This window comes from Lactuca virosa, chromosome 7, assembly GCF_052849685.1.
Source record: "Lactuca virosa cultivar CGN04683 chromosome 7, Lactuca_virosa_CGN04683_v6, whole genome shotgun sequence".
Lineage (NCBI taxonomy): Eukaryota > Viridiplantae > Streptophyta > Magnoliopsida > Asterales > Asteraceae > Lactuca > Lactuca virosa.
In genome coordinates this window covers 122,660,947-122,678,551 of record NC_136432.1, presented here as the reverse complement: position 1 = coordinate 122,678,551, position 17,605 = coordinate 122,660,947, and the positions used below count along the sequence as shown (strand labels likewise).

At 40.2% G+C, this 17,605-nt stretch overlaps 1 protein-coding gene across 1 annotated transcript; it reads left to right on the top strand.

The window, feature by feature from the left end:
* Window positions 1-340: 340 nt before the first annotated feature.
* Window positions 341-2,662, top strand: LOC145127103 (uncharacterized). Its single transcript, XM_079062356.1, has 5 exons — window positions 341-428; window positions 487-907; window positions 1,367-1,709; window positions 1,811-2,098; window positions 2,207-2,662. The coding sequence occupies exons 1-5, from the start codon at window positions 341-343 to the stop codon at window positions 2,660-2,662; spliced, it is 1,596 nt and encodes a 531-aa protein (XP_078918482.1).
* Window positions 2,663-17,605: the final 14,943 nt, after the last annotated feature.

Sequence of the window (17,605 nt, the reverse complement as noted above, 5' to 3'; positions counted from 1 at the left end):
CATGTAGCATGTTTTGGAGTGATAATAATGTCTTTAGTATGAAAGTTTGGGTTCTTTCATGAAATTAATCTTGTTGATGATAAAATGGAAGTTTTCAAAATAATAAAAGAGAAGAATAATGTTTTGATAAAAATATCTTTTTGGGTTGATGCTGATAATATTTTTTCTGTAGTTAAGAAATCCTCACAAGGACCCAAGATGGTTTGGGTTCCTAAATCTCTCTGAATTTTGTAGGTAATGTGTGACGAACAGTACGACTCAGAATGGTATATCGATAGTGGTTGTTCGCGTCACATGAATGGAAGGAGAGAAGAACTAAGAGAATTTTGACCGTTAAAATATGGTGCAGAGTAAAGTTTGGAAACAACGCCATAGGGGAAATCAAAGGCTACGGGATAATTACGAATGGCAAATTCTCCATTCGGAAGGTAGCTTATGTAGAAGGCCTGCAACATAACCTAATAAGTGTCTCGCAATTGGTTGTAGGTACTGGGCTGAAAGTGTCATTCGATGATGAAGGTTCAGAGATAATAGAGATGAAATCAAAAGCAATGCTTCTGAAATCCAAAAGAAAGGGAGAAATGTATCCTTTAAACTTAAAACAGATCAAAGGGAAGCCTTCCATTTGCCTTCTTACCAAAGCTTCCTCAAATGATAGTTGGTTATGGCACCGAAGGCTCTCTCATCTGAATTTCAAGGATATCAACAAACTTGTACTTGGCGATCTTGTACGAGGACTACCTCCTCTGAAGTTTCAGAAAGAACATGTGTGTGCTGCTTGTAAGTTAGGAAAACAAAGTAGAAAGAGTCACTCGAAATTCATCAATACTAAAATAATCGAGCCACTGGAACTTTTGCACATCGATCTTTGTGGTCCATTTGCCATCGAAAGCATTGGTGGTAATAAGTATATTCTGGTTATTATTGATGACTTTTCAAGATTTACCTGGGTTTTCTTTCTTAGACAGAAATCAGATGCCACTTCGAAGCTGAAGGATTTCATCAAACATATCGAGCTTCAATTATGAAAGCCCGTTCGTAAAGTTCACAGTGATAACGATTCTGAATTCAAAAACCAGGTGTTTGAAGAATTCTTGACTGAAAAAGGGGTTGCTCACAACTTCTCTGCTCCTTACACTCCACAGCAGAACGGTGTTGTTGAAAGATGAAACCACTCTCTTTGCGAAGCAGCAAAGACAATGTTATCCTTTGCGAATCTTCCGCTTTACTTCTAGGCTGATGCAATTGGAACTGCTTGTTTCACTCAGAACCACTCTCTGATCAATAAAAGATTCTTAATCACACCTTATGAGATTCTGAATAACATAAAACCTAACATAAAATTCTTTCATGTGTTTTGTTCTAGGTATTTCATATTCAACTCTAAAGAACATAGGAGTAAATTCGATGCGAAGGCTGATGATGGCATTTTTCTGGGCTACTCGTTAACTTCGAAGGCATATAGGGTTCTGAACAAGAAATCAAGAAAGATTGAAGAAAACTATTATGTCACCTTTGATGATAACTATACAAAGAAGTTTCAGAAAGCAGATTGTCAATCTGAGGAGATCTTTCCTTCAAAGAATCCTATGACAATTCCCCTTTCAAATCTCTATGAGGAATTTCTTAATATGTTTGATGAGCCTGAAAAAGCCATCTCTTCTGAATCAAAAGCAAAGGACAATCAAGGGGATGAGCTAAAGAAAATTGTCGATGAAGCTGATAAAAAATCGAAACCTCTCAGGAGACACCAATTCCGAAAGCCTCAGATCCACCATCTCAACCAACACCTTCTGATGCTCCATTCCAGGGGGAGAGTTCCTCTTCAACCTCCTACACCGAAGTTTCATTTCAAGGGGAGGGATCTACATCAACCTCCAATACCGATGCTTCAATCCAGGGGAAGAATCTGATTCCAAATGAAGACGCACATGCAAACTTCCAGGGGGAGAATGAAAATAATGATTCTGATGTGCAATCGGAATATGAGGAAGTTTTTGCTGAAGTAGATCCAGCTTATGATCCACGTTATCCTCCTTTGACCAAATGGACTAAGGATCATCCAAAATCTCAAGTGATTGGAGAAACATCTGCAGGAGTTCTTACAAGGGCACAACAAAAAGCGAATCAAACTACATTATTTTCAAAAATGGAATTTTGCATGTTTAATTCGTTCATTTCTAAAATTGAGCCTAAAACTGTAAAGATTGATCTTGATCATGCTGATTGGGTTCAAGCTATGCAGGAAGAACTCAATGAATTTGAGAGAAACAACGTTTGGAGACTTGTTCCCACTCCGAAGGATGCTTCAGTCGTCGGAATGAAATGGGTGTTTCACAACAAAATGGATAAGAAAGGCCATGTGATTCGCAACAAGGCACGACTAGTTGTGAAAGGTTACTGCCAAGAGGAAGGTATAGACTATGAGGAGACGTTCGCACCAGTTGCAAGACTTGAATCCGTTCGGATCTTTCTTGCATATGCAACTCACAAAAATCTTGAAGTTTTTCCAATGGATGCAAAGTGTGCATTTCTGAATGGTGAACTAGAGGAAACGGTCTATGTTGTACAACCACTAGGCTTCATAAATGAAAAGTATCCAAATCATTGTTATATATTGGATAAGGCTATGTATGGTTTGAAACAAGCTCCAAGGGCATGATATGAAACCCTTACTCGTTTTCTGAAACAATCAAAATTTAAACAAGGTTCGGTTGACCCAACCTTCTTTCGCAAGAAAGATGGTGACCACTTAATGATCGTTCAGATTTATGTTGATGACATCATTTTCAAATCGACTAATCCTAAATTAACTGCTGAATTCTGAAAACTGATGGAAACTAAATTTGAAATGAGCTCAATGGATCCTATTAACTTTTTCCTTGGTTTAAACATTAGACAGAGTTCGGAGGGTATATTCATCAACCAAGAAGCCTACACGAAGACCTTGCTTGCGAAATTCGGCATGGTGGGTGATTCAAAGGTAAAGGTTCCAATGACGTTTGGAACGAAGCTTACGACATCCTTGGACAAGCCGGGGGCAGATATTACTCTATATCGACATATGATTGGGCCTTTAATGTATCTAACATCGATTCGTCCAAATATAATGTTTGTTGTTTGTTATTGTGCTAGGTTTCAAGCAAATCCACGTGAACCTCATATGATTGTTGTAAAGAATATATTCTGATACCTCAAAGAACCACCTCTCTTGGAATTTGGTATCCTTCCAACTCTGTTTTCTTTGTGCAAGCGTATTCATATGCTGATCTTGGTGGATGTTGTCTCGATCGCAAAAGCACCTATGGGGGATGTCAGTTTTTGGATGGTAGACTTGTTAGTTGGCAATCCAAGAATCAGACTTGTGTCTCCCTATCTATTACAGAAGCTGAATATATTGCAATTGCATCGTGCACTTATCAATTTGTATGGATTCAGAATCAGCTAAGGGACTATGGGATCAACATGAAAAGGATTCCATTATATTGTGATTCAGAAAGTGCAATCAGAATCTGCCATAATCCAGTGCAACACTCAAAGACGAAACATATAGCACTGCAATATCATTTTATAAAGGATCACTTTGAGGATGGAAATGTTGAAGTACACTTTGTTAGATCCTCTGATAAGTTGGCTGATATCTTCACAAAGGCCTTACCTGAAGCTACGTTCAATCGTATTTTACAAAGTCTCGGAATGATAGAAGTTGACTCAGTTCTGAAACCCCTTTCATAATCGGAATTTATTGTTAACATTCCGAGCTTCGAATGATTCGGATTTTACTGTTCATAAGGGTTTCGGAATGCTTCTGTATACTTTGTACATTTACTGTCTTCCGATTGATTCCGAGCTTTGGAACGCTTCGGAAGTCACTGTTCATTTATGCTTCTGAATTTATTTCTTTATTATTTTTTTTATTTTCTGTTTTTCTTTTATCTTTTTCAGAAAATCCAAAAATCACAAAAATATTTTTTTTTATTTCTGTTTTATCTTTTTCAGAAAATCCAAAAATTACAAAAATATTTTTCCTTATTTGTGTGTTATTTTCAGAATATGTTCATGATTTTGGTGTAACTTCTTGTTACCTCAATTCAGAATGATGGGGCAGGTATAATTCTGAATCTATGTCCTAGCTAAGTGTCCCTAGAAGCATGCTACTGCATGTTGTCCTAAGTCTCTAAGACTCTATGTTTGAAGCCTTAATGAAATTTTCATTCAGATCATTTCTTCCCAATCAGGCTGAAAAATCACATAAGTCATGAGCTACCTTACTCTTCTCACAATGAGTTAAGAGTTGACTGCTTTGTCACTAATTTAGAGCAGAGGTACACTTTTTCCTTCGGAACCAACCTCATATTTCTCCATCAACCTCGCATTCATAAACGTAACCCTTGAGACTCTCAGCAATTACCACTGAGGTTTATGGTTACACAACATCTGTGTTGATGATCTTAAAATTGTCTTTACCATGATTTGAGTGAAAACAAAAATTCGAAACCATTTCTGAATTGACGGTGAACAGTCAAAATGTTCTATAATTTTTCACCAACGGATTGATGATTAAAACCTTTTGGTTTGTACCATCATCGTATGAAATCTCATTTTTCGTTTTGAGTGATCTTCATGAAATGTTCTCGACCTAAGATGTTTCTTCCCAAAAGATCCAGATTTTTTATTTTTCTTGGTATTTCCATATTATCCAGTCACTTAAACAATATCCAAAGCATACTTGTGCTTATGGCTACACTGGTCAAACAAGTACTTCACTCCGATTTTCGAACTTATGTTGAGTTTTGGAAGCCAAGCCACCCTTGCAACTTATTTAAAAGAATCCATTCACTATTTCTGAATAAATAGATTATCGTAATTCAACGGGAAGCCACACAAGCACTTCTGAGTCTCTCTTGCTTGGAAGGAAGAGATCGTTGTCCGGGATCCATTTGATTTTCATGTCATTTTTATTTGACATCACAAAATCCCAAAAATTTATTTTGCTTTATTTCTTTTTCTTTGGCACACTCTTGCACAAAAATATTTATGATTTTTCCAAGTCTGATTCTAATTCATGTGGATTACTGTTATTCCGAGAACAGGTTATGGTGGAGTGACATATTATTCCGAAATGTCAGAACTGGAAGGCGGTTTCTTGGGGATAAGGATTCAAATTAGGTGCGTATAATTCAAATCCCCGACATCACGCGTGTCAGTTACAACGCCGCCTAACACATACAGTTGTCACGTCTTTGATGGCTGATTTACCGGGATATGGAAACATCAAGCCGTGATTTTCTCTCACCTATCATGACATATATATAAGGGTTTCGACAGTTTATTTTCTCTTACCATTCATAAAATATTCAAACGTCTCAAGGCAAATACACTTTTCTCTCTCCACTGTTCATCGTCTTCTTCGCTACTACAATGGTCGGATCATCTGAAACAATATCGTTTGCTGATCAAACAACGTCTGTCGTTATGCTAAACTTGAAGCCTGGTCAAAATATCATCCTTTATCTTGACTCATCTCGATACAACGACCCCCTGAAGCCAATGATTGAATGTATGAGGTATTCCCCACTTGCACAAGCTTTGAGAATGGCAGAATCGATTCCTTTGGTTCATCTTTTCAATGCATACTCATATGTAACGTATATTCAGGCTGATGGAATCATCACTTTTGAGGTTGCTACTAACAAGATCTCTATCAAAGCCTATTTTTGCAGAATATTAGGGCTTGATTCATCTGTTGGCCTTGTGGACCCTGACTCGATTTCATCTACTGATCTCATCAACATGTTTTATCAGATGGGTTATATTGGGGATATCTCGTTGTTGTCCAAGTTCAGGAAGTCCAATCTTCCTCCAATGTGGAACGGACTGTTCACATTGCTTTTTAAAAGCTTTTTGGAACGTGTAGCTGGTTTACACAGTGCAACTAAGCTCTTCTGCACCATTATCTATGGCCTCTACTATGGGATAAATCTGGACTTTGGTTCTATCCTCTGGACTCAACTCATTCAGAGTACTTCATCTTCGACTCGCAACACTGAGATCTCATGCGCTCGTTTTTGGTCAGTTGTTGTAAAAAGTGCCCTAGTTCACTTCAAAGTCCCAATTTCGGATGATTCTATTGTTGTTGCTATTCCGATCCTTAAGACATCGCCATTTGTGATGTCTAACCCAACTAAGTTCACATTTATGGGATCGATTCAGGAGTTGATGCTTGCAAAGGTGCCTTCTGATAATGTGATCATAAATGCGTATCACAAGTTGCATGTTTTTGGTGCTCACAATATGCCAGACGAACTGCGAAAGGCGATTGAGGAGGCAAACAAACCGAAGAGGGGTGCAAAGCGAAAGGGAAAAGTTGGTCCTTCTGAGGTAGTCAAGACTCTGAAGAAGAAATTTAAGAAGGCCGATAAGAAACCAAGGTCACCATCTCCATTTGTTCAGGAGGATTTGGAATCCAGAACACATTCTGATCTTCATGAGGGTGATCAAGTTCAGAATGACGTTAACGATACAGCAGCCACTTCGGAACCTCCTACTTCCAAACTTATTCTGAAGGTGTCCTCTCTACGTACTTCTTCTGACCCTTTCTCTGATTTCTTTCAGATGAATACTCCTCCATCCTCTCCAATCACCACTTCTACTCCTATCACCACTACAATACCAGTCAGTCACCATTGCATCTCTACTACCAAATATTTATGTGGGTGTTTCTCTTCCACAGATTTTTGTTCCACTCTCTACCCCATTCTTTACAGATTCCACCGTTACATCAACAACCTCTGTTAGTACACCTGAAGTTACTGTCAACGTATCTGATACGGGGGCACAATTCAATTTCGATTTTATTCTGGGTCCAAGCACGTCTACAGCTTCCCCTTTGAGAGATGACGGTCCAGACATCATCTTTGGTGATGATCAGGAAGCTTTTCAAGATTTCACTTTCAGCCCCTTTACCATCCATCAGACAAGTGATGATGACGAAGCCCCGATGACTCAAGGGTAGTTTAAACAACTAAGTGCCAAGTTGGATTCAATTTTGGAGTCATCTGTAACTTCATCCAACTACGAGTTCAAGCTGAAGTATCATAGGACAACGGTTGAGATGCTCACTAAGGCTAATGCGAAAGTCCTTGAAGATTCGACCAAGGCAATCCAAGCTTCTACGAAAACCATTGCTAAAACGACCGAAAAAGTCAAAAAACTACATGATGAAGTCACAAAGTTCACGGTTGACTTCCGAAGATCTTCAGATGAAAATACTGAAGCATTTAACAAAGTCATTGTTGGTCTTAGCTCCGCTCTGCAAACTGAGAAAGAGGTGCTTTCCAGTGTCCGATCAGAAATCCATCATGATAGTTCCGAGCTCAACACTTCTGTTGTCTCAAAGATTGAAAACTTCATAAAGATTTGGCTACCGAGAACAACCTCATGAATAAGCTGGCTCAAATGACTGAAAATGCAAAGATTATTTCGGTGAAGCTGAACTACGCCAACAAGCATCTATATTATTTGGAGTCAGAGAAAGTTGTTCTGAAGAGCTGTGTTTCGGAGGTCAATCAATATCTGCAAAATATTGTAGAGACTCATGATTCACAGCTTACAGTCTCGGTACGCCAACATCTTGCAGACAGACTCAAGCATGTCTTCGCCATGCTCAATAGAATTGAAGGTGTTTTAGAACGTGATGTTCTTCCGAAACAAGGGGGAGAGAAAGAGAAACTCAAACAAAATATTGCTGAAACTACTTAGGAAAATGAGCAAAAACCGAAATAGAAAAAACTGAAACCGAATCCTAAGGATCAGAAGGATAATGAAGCTTCTGGATCTAAAGGTAAAGAGAAACATCTGTTTGATGATGAAGAAGAAGAGGACGAGCTCTCTAAAGGTGAAAAACTTGTGAGAAAGAAACGAGACAAGGAGCTCGATGATATTCTGAAACTTCGAAAAGAGTTAGAAGCAAAGGAGGCTGAAGCTAGAGTTGCGAAGGTCACCTTGGAAACTCAGAAGTTGCTATTTCCTCCGTGGTCATTGGAAAGAATTCAGAAGGAAATAGTTGATGATCCGAGCACTCACTGGTTGGAGCCTTCGGTATCATTTGAGCTGGATAATACTGCTGACTCTCAGCTCGACTTTCCGATCACTCATAGGGATTTTTTATTCCGATGCTTTGAGAAGATTGAGAGCGCATCACTCTCGGATTATGATGTAAATAATATGCTCTTATGTTTCTATCTCAAGTATGGAAAGCCTCAATACAAATCATGGAGTTTGTAGAAGATTATCGTTGTGAAGGTATATGCTCCTGTTGCGACTGAAAACTTCATCAACATCAAGTTCAAAGGATTCGGAGGAGCAAGTCGTATTGAAGATGATTTCACACTTGCTGATTTGCCATGCATGAATCCACACGATTGGATTTTTTTGTTTTTGATTTTGTCAAAGGATGAGCAGAAGTACGAGCCAATCATAGTTTATCTGAAGTTGATGCTTGTTTGTTACATCCATGAATCGCAAAGATGGATGTGGAAATCGCATCCGTTCTGAAAAAGAAGCGAACTCATAAACCTGAAGATGAATCAAAGGATCTCAACAAGATGAAGCTAGGCAAGATCCGAAAGGAAAATTTGAGTGTGGTGTACCAAAGGAAAACTGAACAAAAGGTTTAGAGGTGTATATTCTTCTTGCTTGACAAAAATTTACACTCAACCTATGGTCTGAACTACATCATGGGTCTTATCGAAGCCTGTAAAGTGAATGATGCTGCTGATCAGAAGTGCTTCTTGGATATGATCAAGTGGTACATTGTTATCCGAAACACCCTTCTGGGTCTAATTCTGAAACTATTCAAGGTTCAGAAAATGCAACAATAATGAAGAATCTCCTTCGCAATTTGACACAAAGGGTGAGATTGTTGGGCTTATTATGTGTTGTGTCAATTGTATATGCTAGAATAGTGTAATGTATACCAGTTTAGGCCTGTCCATCCATGTTTATTACTTTCTAGGTTTAGACTATTTAATGTGCATGCATGTAACAATTAGGGTTAATGATTGTATTGCCCTACCAAACTCTCACAGAGAAGTTCACGTTGAACTCTTCTAGAGCTTTGATAATCTAAGCATTCGACACAATTTTGATCATTGTTCTTGTTATTTGATTCACATTATTGTTTATAGAATCTATCCGTAGAATGCTAGTTGTTATGTGATATATATTTGTTTGTGTGATCGGGTTGAAATACACCCTAGGGCGGGGCCCACTATTGTATGTCGGGTTGAAATATACCCTAGAGCGGGGCCCACTATGGCATGTTCAGGTTGAAATATACCCCAGGTCGAGGGCCCATATTTGTTTATTGGGTTGAAATATACCCCAGGACGGGGCCCATATTTGTATGTTTGGTATGTGGTACTTTAGGGGAAACCTTGCAATTTATGTTTATGGTTCCAGGTACTTCCGGTACAAAAGGGAGGATCCTGGTGTGATGACACAACATCCTCCCCTCATGATTTCCGCACTTTTTCACTATTATTACTCTGATAATTTTGCTAATGTACATTGTGAATGTTTTGAAACAATTTGATGATTGAAACTAATGATTTTAAAATGAAAAATTTTATAATACTTTTGGGATGTTACTAGTTGGTATTAGAGCCTTGGTTTTAGGGATTCGGGCACACTTTCGGGTGTGTCAGAACTCAAACTAAGGAAATGGTAATCTTTTCAAATGAAAAAAGAAATTGAATTTCTAAAAATATTTTACTGAGTAAAAAGGGGTGCGATGTGTTCAATCAACCGAGCTCAAGTAAGTGGTTCCCAAATTACCCGTACTTATGTATTATGATCAGTATGCTTGATATGTGAATTGCATGCTAGATTAGGGCTAGGTATACCTTCAGGAATCATATGATAGATTTATTTGATTTGTGTGATGCCATATAGCCTAGGAGGATTGGATGCTATGTATTACTTGGAATTGATATTGGCTCAGCAATTGCTAAGTGTATGCTTTCAAAGTTGTATACGACTAGGATCAATTTGTTGAGAGGTTTCAAAGGGAGTTTGCACCAGCAATCGAGGTGCAGCAGCTGGCGAGGGAGTTTCAAGACCTTCGCTAGACTATTGAGACTGTGGCGGAGATTACCGCCAAGTTCCGTGAGAGGGTACTATTGCTTCCACAGTACGCAACGGATAAGGAGATGAATAATACGAGATATGATGAAATATCGGGGGAGGTCGAGTTGGAGCTTCGGATGAAGCTCAAGCTGGAGCAGGTGCAGACAGTAGTGGCCCAAGCTAAGAGGCCCAAGACCTTCGACTCACGCACCAGAGGCCAGCAGGGTCGAGACCATTATGGCAAGTCGCACAGTAGGGCAAGTCGATCGAGGGGTTCAAGATGTTTTAGTTGTGTCCAGTCGGGCTACAAGAGTAGGGACTTTCCCAGGGGGTGCTCTGATTTCATTCCATTGCAATTAGACCGGTCCTAAAAAGGCCGATTGTCCAAGACTGTAAGGAGGAGCAGTGGCGGTGCCTGCGCCAGCCACCTTGAGGATTACTGATGGCTGTTAGGGCAAGGCGGAGGTACCTGTGGTGAAGAGTAGGTCGTTTCAGCTGACCTCCAACAAGGCACATGCAACATCAGATGTAGTTACGGGTATGTGACTTATTCTTATCTTTCATTGCTTTCCTTATTTATGCTCATGTTTATATGTGATCTTATACAGGGATCTTTTTGGTCAATGGTATGACTGCTTATGTTTCGTTTGATTCGGGTGCTACCCGATCTTTTGTATCTCTTGCGCTTAGCAAGAAGTTTTTTGTGATGCTTCTGGGACTCTGGATTTCCCGTTGGAGGTTGAGATTGCGGATGACCGTATTGTGAGTGCTTCGAGGGTCCATCGTGGGTGTGTCCTGAATCTATTTAGTGAGAGATTGGGATGTTACATCATCAAGTTCCATAATACAAACGCTAATTGGTTTAACAAATTTCAAAAATGTGAAAATAAAAGAAAGGAAGGAGCTAGAAAATGTTTCAATTGTGCTAACAGGAGTCATGAAGCCCATGAATGTCCTCATGAAAAGGGATCTAAAAGAAGTGATAACATTATGCTTAATTATGGAAAATGGATTAAGAAAGATAATTCTTTAAATTGGGTGTTAAATAGTGATGCGGGAGCGAGGACGATCCTACGAGGAGTGCCTAGGAAGTTAGTTGTGGCTCAGAGCGGCATGTGGGTGTTAGCACACCTAGGGATGGCCTAGTGTAGTGACTTAGGACCTTGGGATGAATCCTGAATCAACTACGGATAGGTGTGGAAGGTAGTATGTGTAATGCCCGTGTTTCTAGGCTAGGTATTAATATTGACATTATAGTCTAGGTTAACCTTTGTAACTCATTTTGAAGAAATGAAAAGGAATTATGTGAATATTATGTGAATTATGTGTTTTATGCTTAATTATTAGGGCTTAATTAATTAAGAATAAAAATGAGCGTCAAAAAATTAAATTTAAGATAAAGCCGATATCTATTAATAAACTTGTAGTGGGCGTGACAAGGATTACGGATATATAAAAACTGCCAAAATTCGAGTTATAACGAAGAAGTTATGACCTGTCGAAGTTTCGCGACAAATCGGCACGGGGCCGAATGTCGTAAAAAGTGAGTTTTCGATAAACTACTTTTTGGCCTTAGTGATCTAAACGAAACTCGTAGTGTTCGTTAAACCGAGAGTAGGTATAAAAAGAACGCCCAAATCTGACTTCGTATGGGGAAGTTATGATTTTTCAAAGTTTCAACTTAGCACTAGACAGCTAAAAACTCGAATTTTAGATCGAGTGATTTTTAGCCGACACGACCTAAACGAGAATCGAAGGTCTCGTCATTAGTAGCACAACGGTAAAAAGACTGACGAAAACGGACGTCGGATGAAAAAGTTATGAATTTTTAACGGATTTCCTGTCCCGGTCTGTTAAAAATAATAATATAAAAATTAAAGTCAAAATTAGCCGACGAAGTCCAAACGAAAGTTGTAGAGCGTAATTTTACCTACGCGTGCATATAAAGAACGTCAGAAACGGAGCTCGTATGCGAAAGTTATGGATTTAAGAAGTTTTGGCGCGAAAACCGAGAAATTTCACATAGGTGGCTTCGGCCACGTCACCCTCGCTTAGAACGTGCCACGTGTCCGAAATTGGTAAGTCATGTGAGCCACGTGTCCGAGCTGCTGATTCATCCGATCTCGTAAGCTGATCCGAAGTGGTCCACTGAGAAGGCGACACGTACCCTTTAGCACATGTCCGAGCCTTCGCGAGAGTGCCATGAACCCCCTACTTCGGACCCTAGGCCGCGGTCCAATCAGGAGGCGACACCGAGGCTTCGCATGCGCAGATCACGTGCGAGCACATGCGCACCCTCGCCCAGCTGCTGCCGTGTGGCCTTCGCTCCTGATGCCACCTGCCATCGCATGCTGACTCCTCTCCTTCTAACCGACTTCGGAGCCCCTATAAATACAAGGGTCATGCGAGCCTTCTCGGCTATAATTGGGAAATTGCCACTTTTAGCCCCTTTCTTCATATTTTCTTCATCTTAACATTCCCCAAAGCCCCGATATCGATTATAACCCCCGGAATACGCCACGAAGAGCCCGAGAAGCCCGGAAAATTTATCTTTTCGGTTTCAAATCCCGACCCTCGCAGAGCCCGGTTTCTGAATAAAACTCCCGGTTTTATTAGAAACGAACGTTTAAGGAAACGAATTGCTGCCCGATTTTCATCAAAACAAGTGAGTGTATAGTCACTTTCATTTTACACATAGATATGAAGTATTTACCTTAAAATACGTGTTATGTGTAAATATACTAATTGTTTATTTGAAGTGACTGTTGAGTTGATGTTTTATACAAGTTTTAAACTATATAAGTATTTTTATCTACAAATATGTTGGGTAGAACATGGGTAGATAGTGATGTGTGATAAAATAAAAGTGATGAGAGGCCTCGATGTGATTTGTGATTCAGTCATCTAGCGGAGTTTGGATGACGACCACGGACTTTTTAGACAGTCCAGTGGGAAACATTAGCAGGTCCGCAACCTGTAGGTGTTAATGAACTTGGGTGTTTATTCGCTGTACTCCAATCCCCCTCATGGTTGCCTTTAGGACATGTATGGATAAGGAAACCCCTTAGCAGTAGTGTCCATCCCGATGATATTCTTTAGGCTAGGTCCCTTATGAAAAGTGTTTAGGGACGTAAAGTGAGGATAACGGGAACGGGTAATCAGGGTTATTATTGATTGATGAATTTAATAAGTTTATTATTACTGTGGGTTGAAAACCCTATATGCTCACCAAGCTCCCAAGCCTGACCCACTCAGTTTTTTTATGATTACAGGTAGTGGACCCCGAGCATAGTCGGAGGATGACATGAGATTTTTGGATTATAGGCCAGTAGTTGTAAATAACTATAGTAAGGATTATAATGTCTTGTTTATGCTTTTGATCTGTATCGGAACATGACATCCCGAGGTTTTGATATATATGGAAAATATATACCTTCTTAATGAAGGGTTTTGATAAACTTTTATCATATGTTGTTTGGGGACCAATTTCGCAACATCTTTTGAAAAGATTTCTCTGATTTTATTTTAAAAAGCATAAATTAAATCGGTCTTTTCTGGCCGAGAAATTAGGGGATGTCACAGTATGGGCTCGTACTACTGAAAGCACATTATTTGTATGAGATTCAGAAGGAATCTTAAGGCTACTAAGGAACTAATAGGTGGAGGCCTGGTGTGTAGAGCATTGTGTTTTGATGTTTGATCTTTCCAGTGTATATTTTCAGTATAGCGACCATCGGAGGTTCAGGATTAGGTATTGGTGGAACTATGAGGGTAGGTCCGAGTGATGAGGAGATCCAAGGGATCATTGCTGTCGAAGTAGCCAAAGTGATCAGGGAGGTGATTCCAAAGTTGTTTGGGTCGGTTAATACCATGTTGATAGAGGAGTTTGACCGACGCTATGCCAACATTGCGCAGGTTGTTGCTGTCGCAGCCACAGTAGTCGTTGCCATTGCAGGATCTTAGAGAGGCGTGGAGACGCGGTACCAGAAGTCCAGTTATACAAATCCCCAGAGTTCAGAGGCGACAAGGACCCGATTATTGCTTTGAGATGGATTTTTGAAATAGAGGGATATTTCTACATGTTTTCGTGTCCCCAGGACCAAATGGTGAAATTCGTGTTGAATCTTCTTCGCTGGGGTGCAAAGGATTGGTGGGAGTTTGTGACCCATGGATTTTCGAGTGCAGAGCGGTCCGTAGTGACTTGGGAGCAATTTTTGGATATGTTCCATGCAAATTATGTTCCTCTTGTGGAATGAGATCGACTGACATAGGAGTACCTATCGCTCAAGCAGACGACTGAGTCGTTCATGGAGATCACCAAGAAGTTTATGGAGAGAGCTCTTTTCTGCCCAGAGTATGCCACTTCAGAGCAAGTGCAGATGTCGCGATACTTGAGTATGCTCAGGATGGAGATTCGGGAGTTTGTATCAACTCAGCCAAATCGAACCTTGATCAAGTTGCAGTCAAGCGCCAAGAGGAGGGAGATTGAGTTGGAAATCTAGAGAAAAGAGGGTTGAGCAGCTTCAGGACAGTATCATCCACCAGCCAAGCGGTTCAAGTTTTCCGACCCGAGTTCAGGATCAGTTGAGGGAAGGAGTTCCGAGTGTGGCATGTGCAGGAAGTTTCACGATGGGAGATGCCGATCTTTTACATGTCATGGTGTGGAAAGGAAGGGCACTTTGGTAGGCACTGTAGGCAGAGAATGCGGGTTTGTATTCATTGCGGTTTGGAGGGACACATCAGAGCTCATTATCCCCTTTTTATTTTTGGTGAGTTTCAGAACCATGCATCCCTAGCTTGGAAATTACCTGACGGACGTTATGGGACAGCCGAAGTCTCGGTGACTGAGGTGTGAGTTAACAGTTCTACGGTTTGGTCGGGTACTACATCATTGATATCATTATATTTTTTGTTTATGTTCTAGAAGTTCAGTTGTAATATTGAATGATTTTTTGAACGAAATTATCTTATTTAATTGTGTTTTATGTGATTTCTTTTTATGAAGGGATTGTTTATTGTCATTGGAAGATTCTTCTTGCATGTTGGGATTTATGAATTTTGTTGTGGGAGTAGATTTTTCCTGACCATCTGGATATTAAGTGTGAGGATCAAATCGTAGAGTTCAAGTTGGCCTGGAATTTAGAAAGGCTTTCAAAGTCATCAGGATCTAGCATATTCCAAGTAGGGGAGAGTGAATACCTCGCAACAGGAAGACCTTATGCCAAGGTTCAGTTCGTAGTTGGATTTCTCTAAGTTCAAGACTTCTGTACAACTTCTTAATCTTCTGTCTTTGCATCGGGGTCATTGTCAACTGTTGGAATTCTTTTCGAAGAATCTTATTTTTACTTGTGATAGAAATTTGTAGGGCATCCTTGCGTTTAGACTCTAGGGTATTAGGAGTCCAGGAGGGCTTCCTTGTCTGTTCTTGTTTGATTGGGGCTTGGAAGTCTGAGTCACAACCCATAGGACCGGTAGGGTTAGTTATGTCTTGTTGGGTTGGATGTACGTTATGTTAGGCAGAGAATATGATTAATGGTTATCGGATCAGGGGTAAGCCCAAGCGCAATTATTGGTTGGCGGATCGGGGGTAAGCTTGTGTGCAGTTAGTGGACAGCGGATCGGGAGTAACCCTGAGTGTTGTCAGTGGATAGTAGAGTGGGGCTATTAGAGTTGAGTTAAGCCTAGTCTAGTTTAGTATGTGATTGCGGGGTTAGCATATCGGCAGCCGACCAAGAGTTCCGAGATTTATTATTCAGAAGGACGACGTATGGCCGACAAAATCTAGAACCGATCAAATCTACGGAATTCGGTCAGCATAGTTGATAGAAATGATGGTTTAGCCTTGTCTGTTGGGTGTTGCTAGGATGTTCGTTGCCTCGATGGTAGCATAACTAGTAGTTCCTTCTTTAGATATATTCGTTGGGAGACGCAACTACATGAGGTCTTGGTCGAACCAAATCTATGAAAAATTTTCAGCTTGAGTGACAGTCGGGGCGGTTCAGATACTTGAAGGTTGTGCATGATTTCATGATCTGCAGGTCCTGGACTGAAAGGAGGATTTTTCTCTTGTGGATTATGGATGTTGTGTGAAATTATTAATTTAGTCAGGTCACTCATTCCACTTTAAATTCTGCAAAGGTGTTTGGAGGTATTCGACTGTCCATGAGGTGTTGCAATAGTTGTGTTTCAGACCACTAGATTCTTTGCTCAATTAGCTTATGAGCTTGGTTTTGGAACCTTAGATGTCAACGGTTGCAGGTTTTGGTATTCAAGCGATATCAGTTTGTGTTGGAGGAGTCGGGTTTGAAGGACCCTCAAGGAGTTTCTTCCAGAGTGGAAGTGTGAAGTAATTTTGAGGACGAAATCTAATTTAAGTGTGGGAGAATTGTAACACCCGATTCTCGAAGAAGTTTGGACAAGACTTAAGGAATCAAAATAAGGTTTTTGGAGAAAACCCTCTGCTACGACATGGGGCATGGATTCCCATGACGTGGCGTGAGATTTAATGAAACACATTTATTGGAGATGCCACAACGTGGTATAAAATGGCCACGTCGTGGCAGCCACGACAACTCAATTCTGGGATTTTTAGGGTTTCCCTCATATATAAACACCTTAACTCCCTTTCTAGGTTATCTTCTCCAGGCTCCACCTCCCATCTCTAAACCCTAGCCTCCATGCATGCTTGAGAGTTCATTTCATCAATTTTGAGCCTTGTTCTTGGGTTTTTGGAAGAGCTTTGGAAGAGGGAAGTTCACAAGGAAGCAAGGGAACAAGAAAAAAGCTTTGATCCAACATTATCTTTAGTTTTTTAAGTTGTTGAAGGTATAAAGTTCATACCTCGACACCTTTTCTTCTAGATTCAAGTTCTAGGTCATAATTGGGTGGTTTTGTCCTTTTCTTGGATATTCTTGGAGTTTGAAGAACTCAAGAACATGTAGTGGCTTTCCTAGGTTCATGGAATTATGTTGATTGAGAAAAAGGACTATGCTTGGTGTATTTTGTGTCCATGTTCAAGTTACAACGTCATTAACGTCATAATGGACATTAAATGCTAGATCTATCGTTGTAATGGCATCCAAATGGATAAAGTTGGAAACTTTATCCATTAAGTCGATGTGGGAGAGTAGATCTGGAAGTGCGAGCTTAGATCTAGAAGGATTAAGATCTTAATGAGAGAAATGGCATTTTTGCAGTAGCCACGACGTGGCGAAGGGTAGCCACAGTGTGGCTAAGTAAAAAATCACGACTGTCTTGTTCTGGAATTGCACGACGTGGCGATGTCCTGCATGTTGATTGTTTAATCTTGTACACGACGTGGCGTTGACTTTGACCAAGTTTCAACATCGACTTTTGACCAGTTTGACTTTGGGTCAAACTTTAAGAATTTGGGCTGTTGATTAAGATTCTTCCATGTTTTGTTGCTAGAGGGCTCGTGGGAGAAAGCAGTGCAGAAAGGGAAGCGCATCGCAGTGTT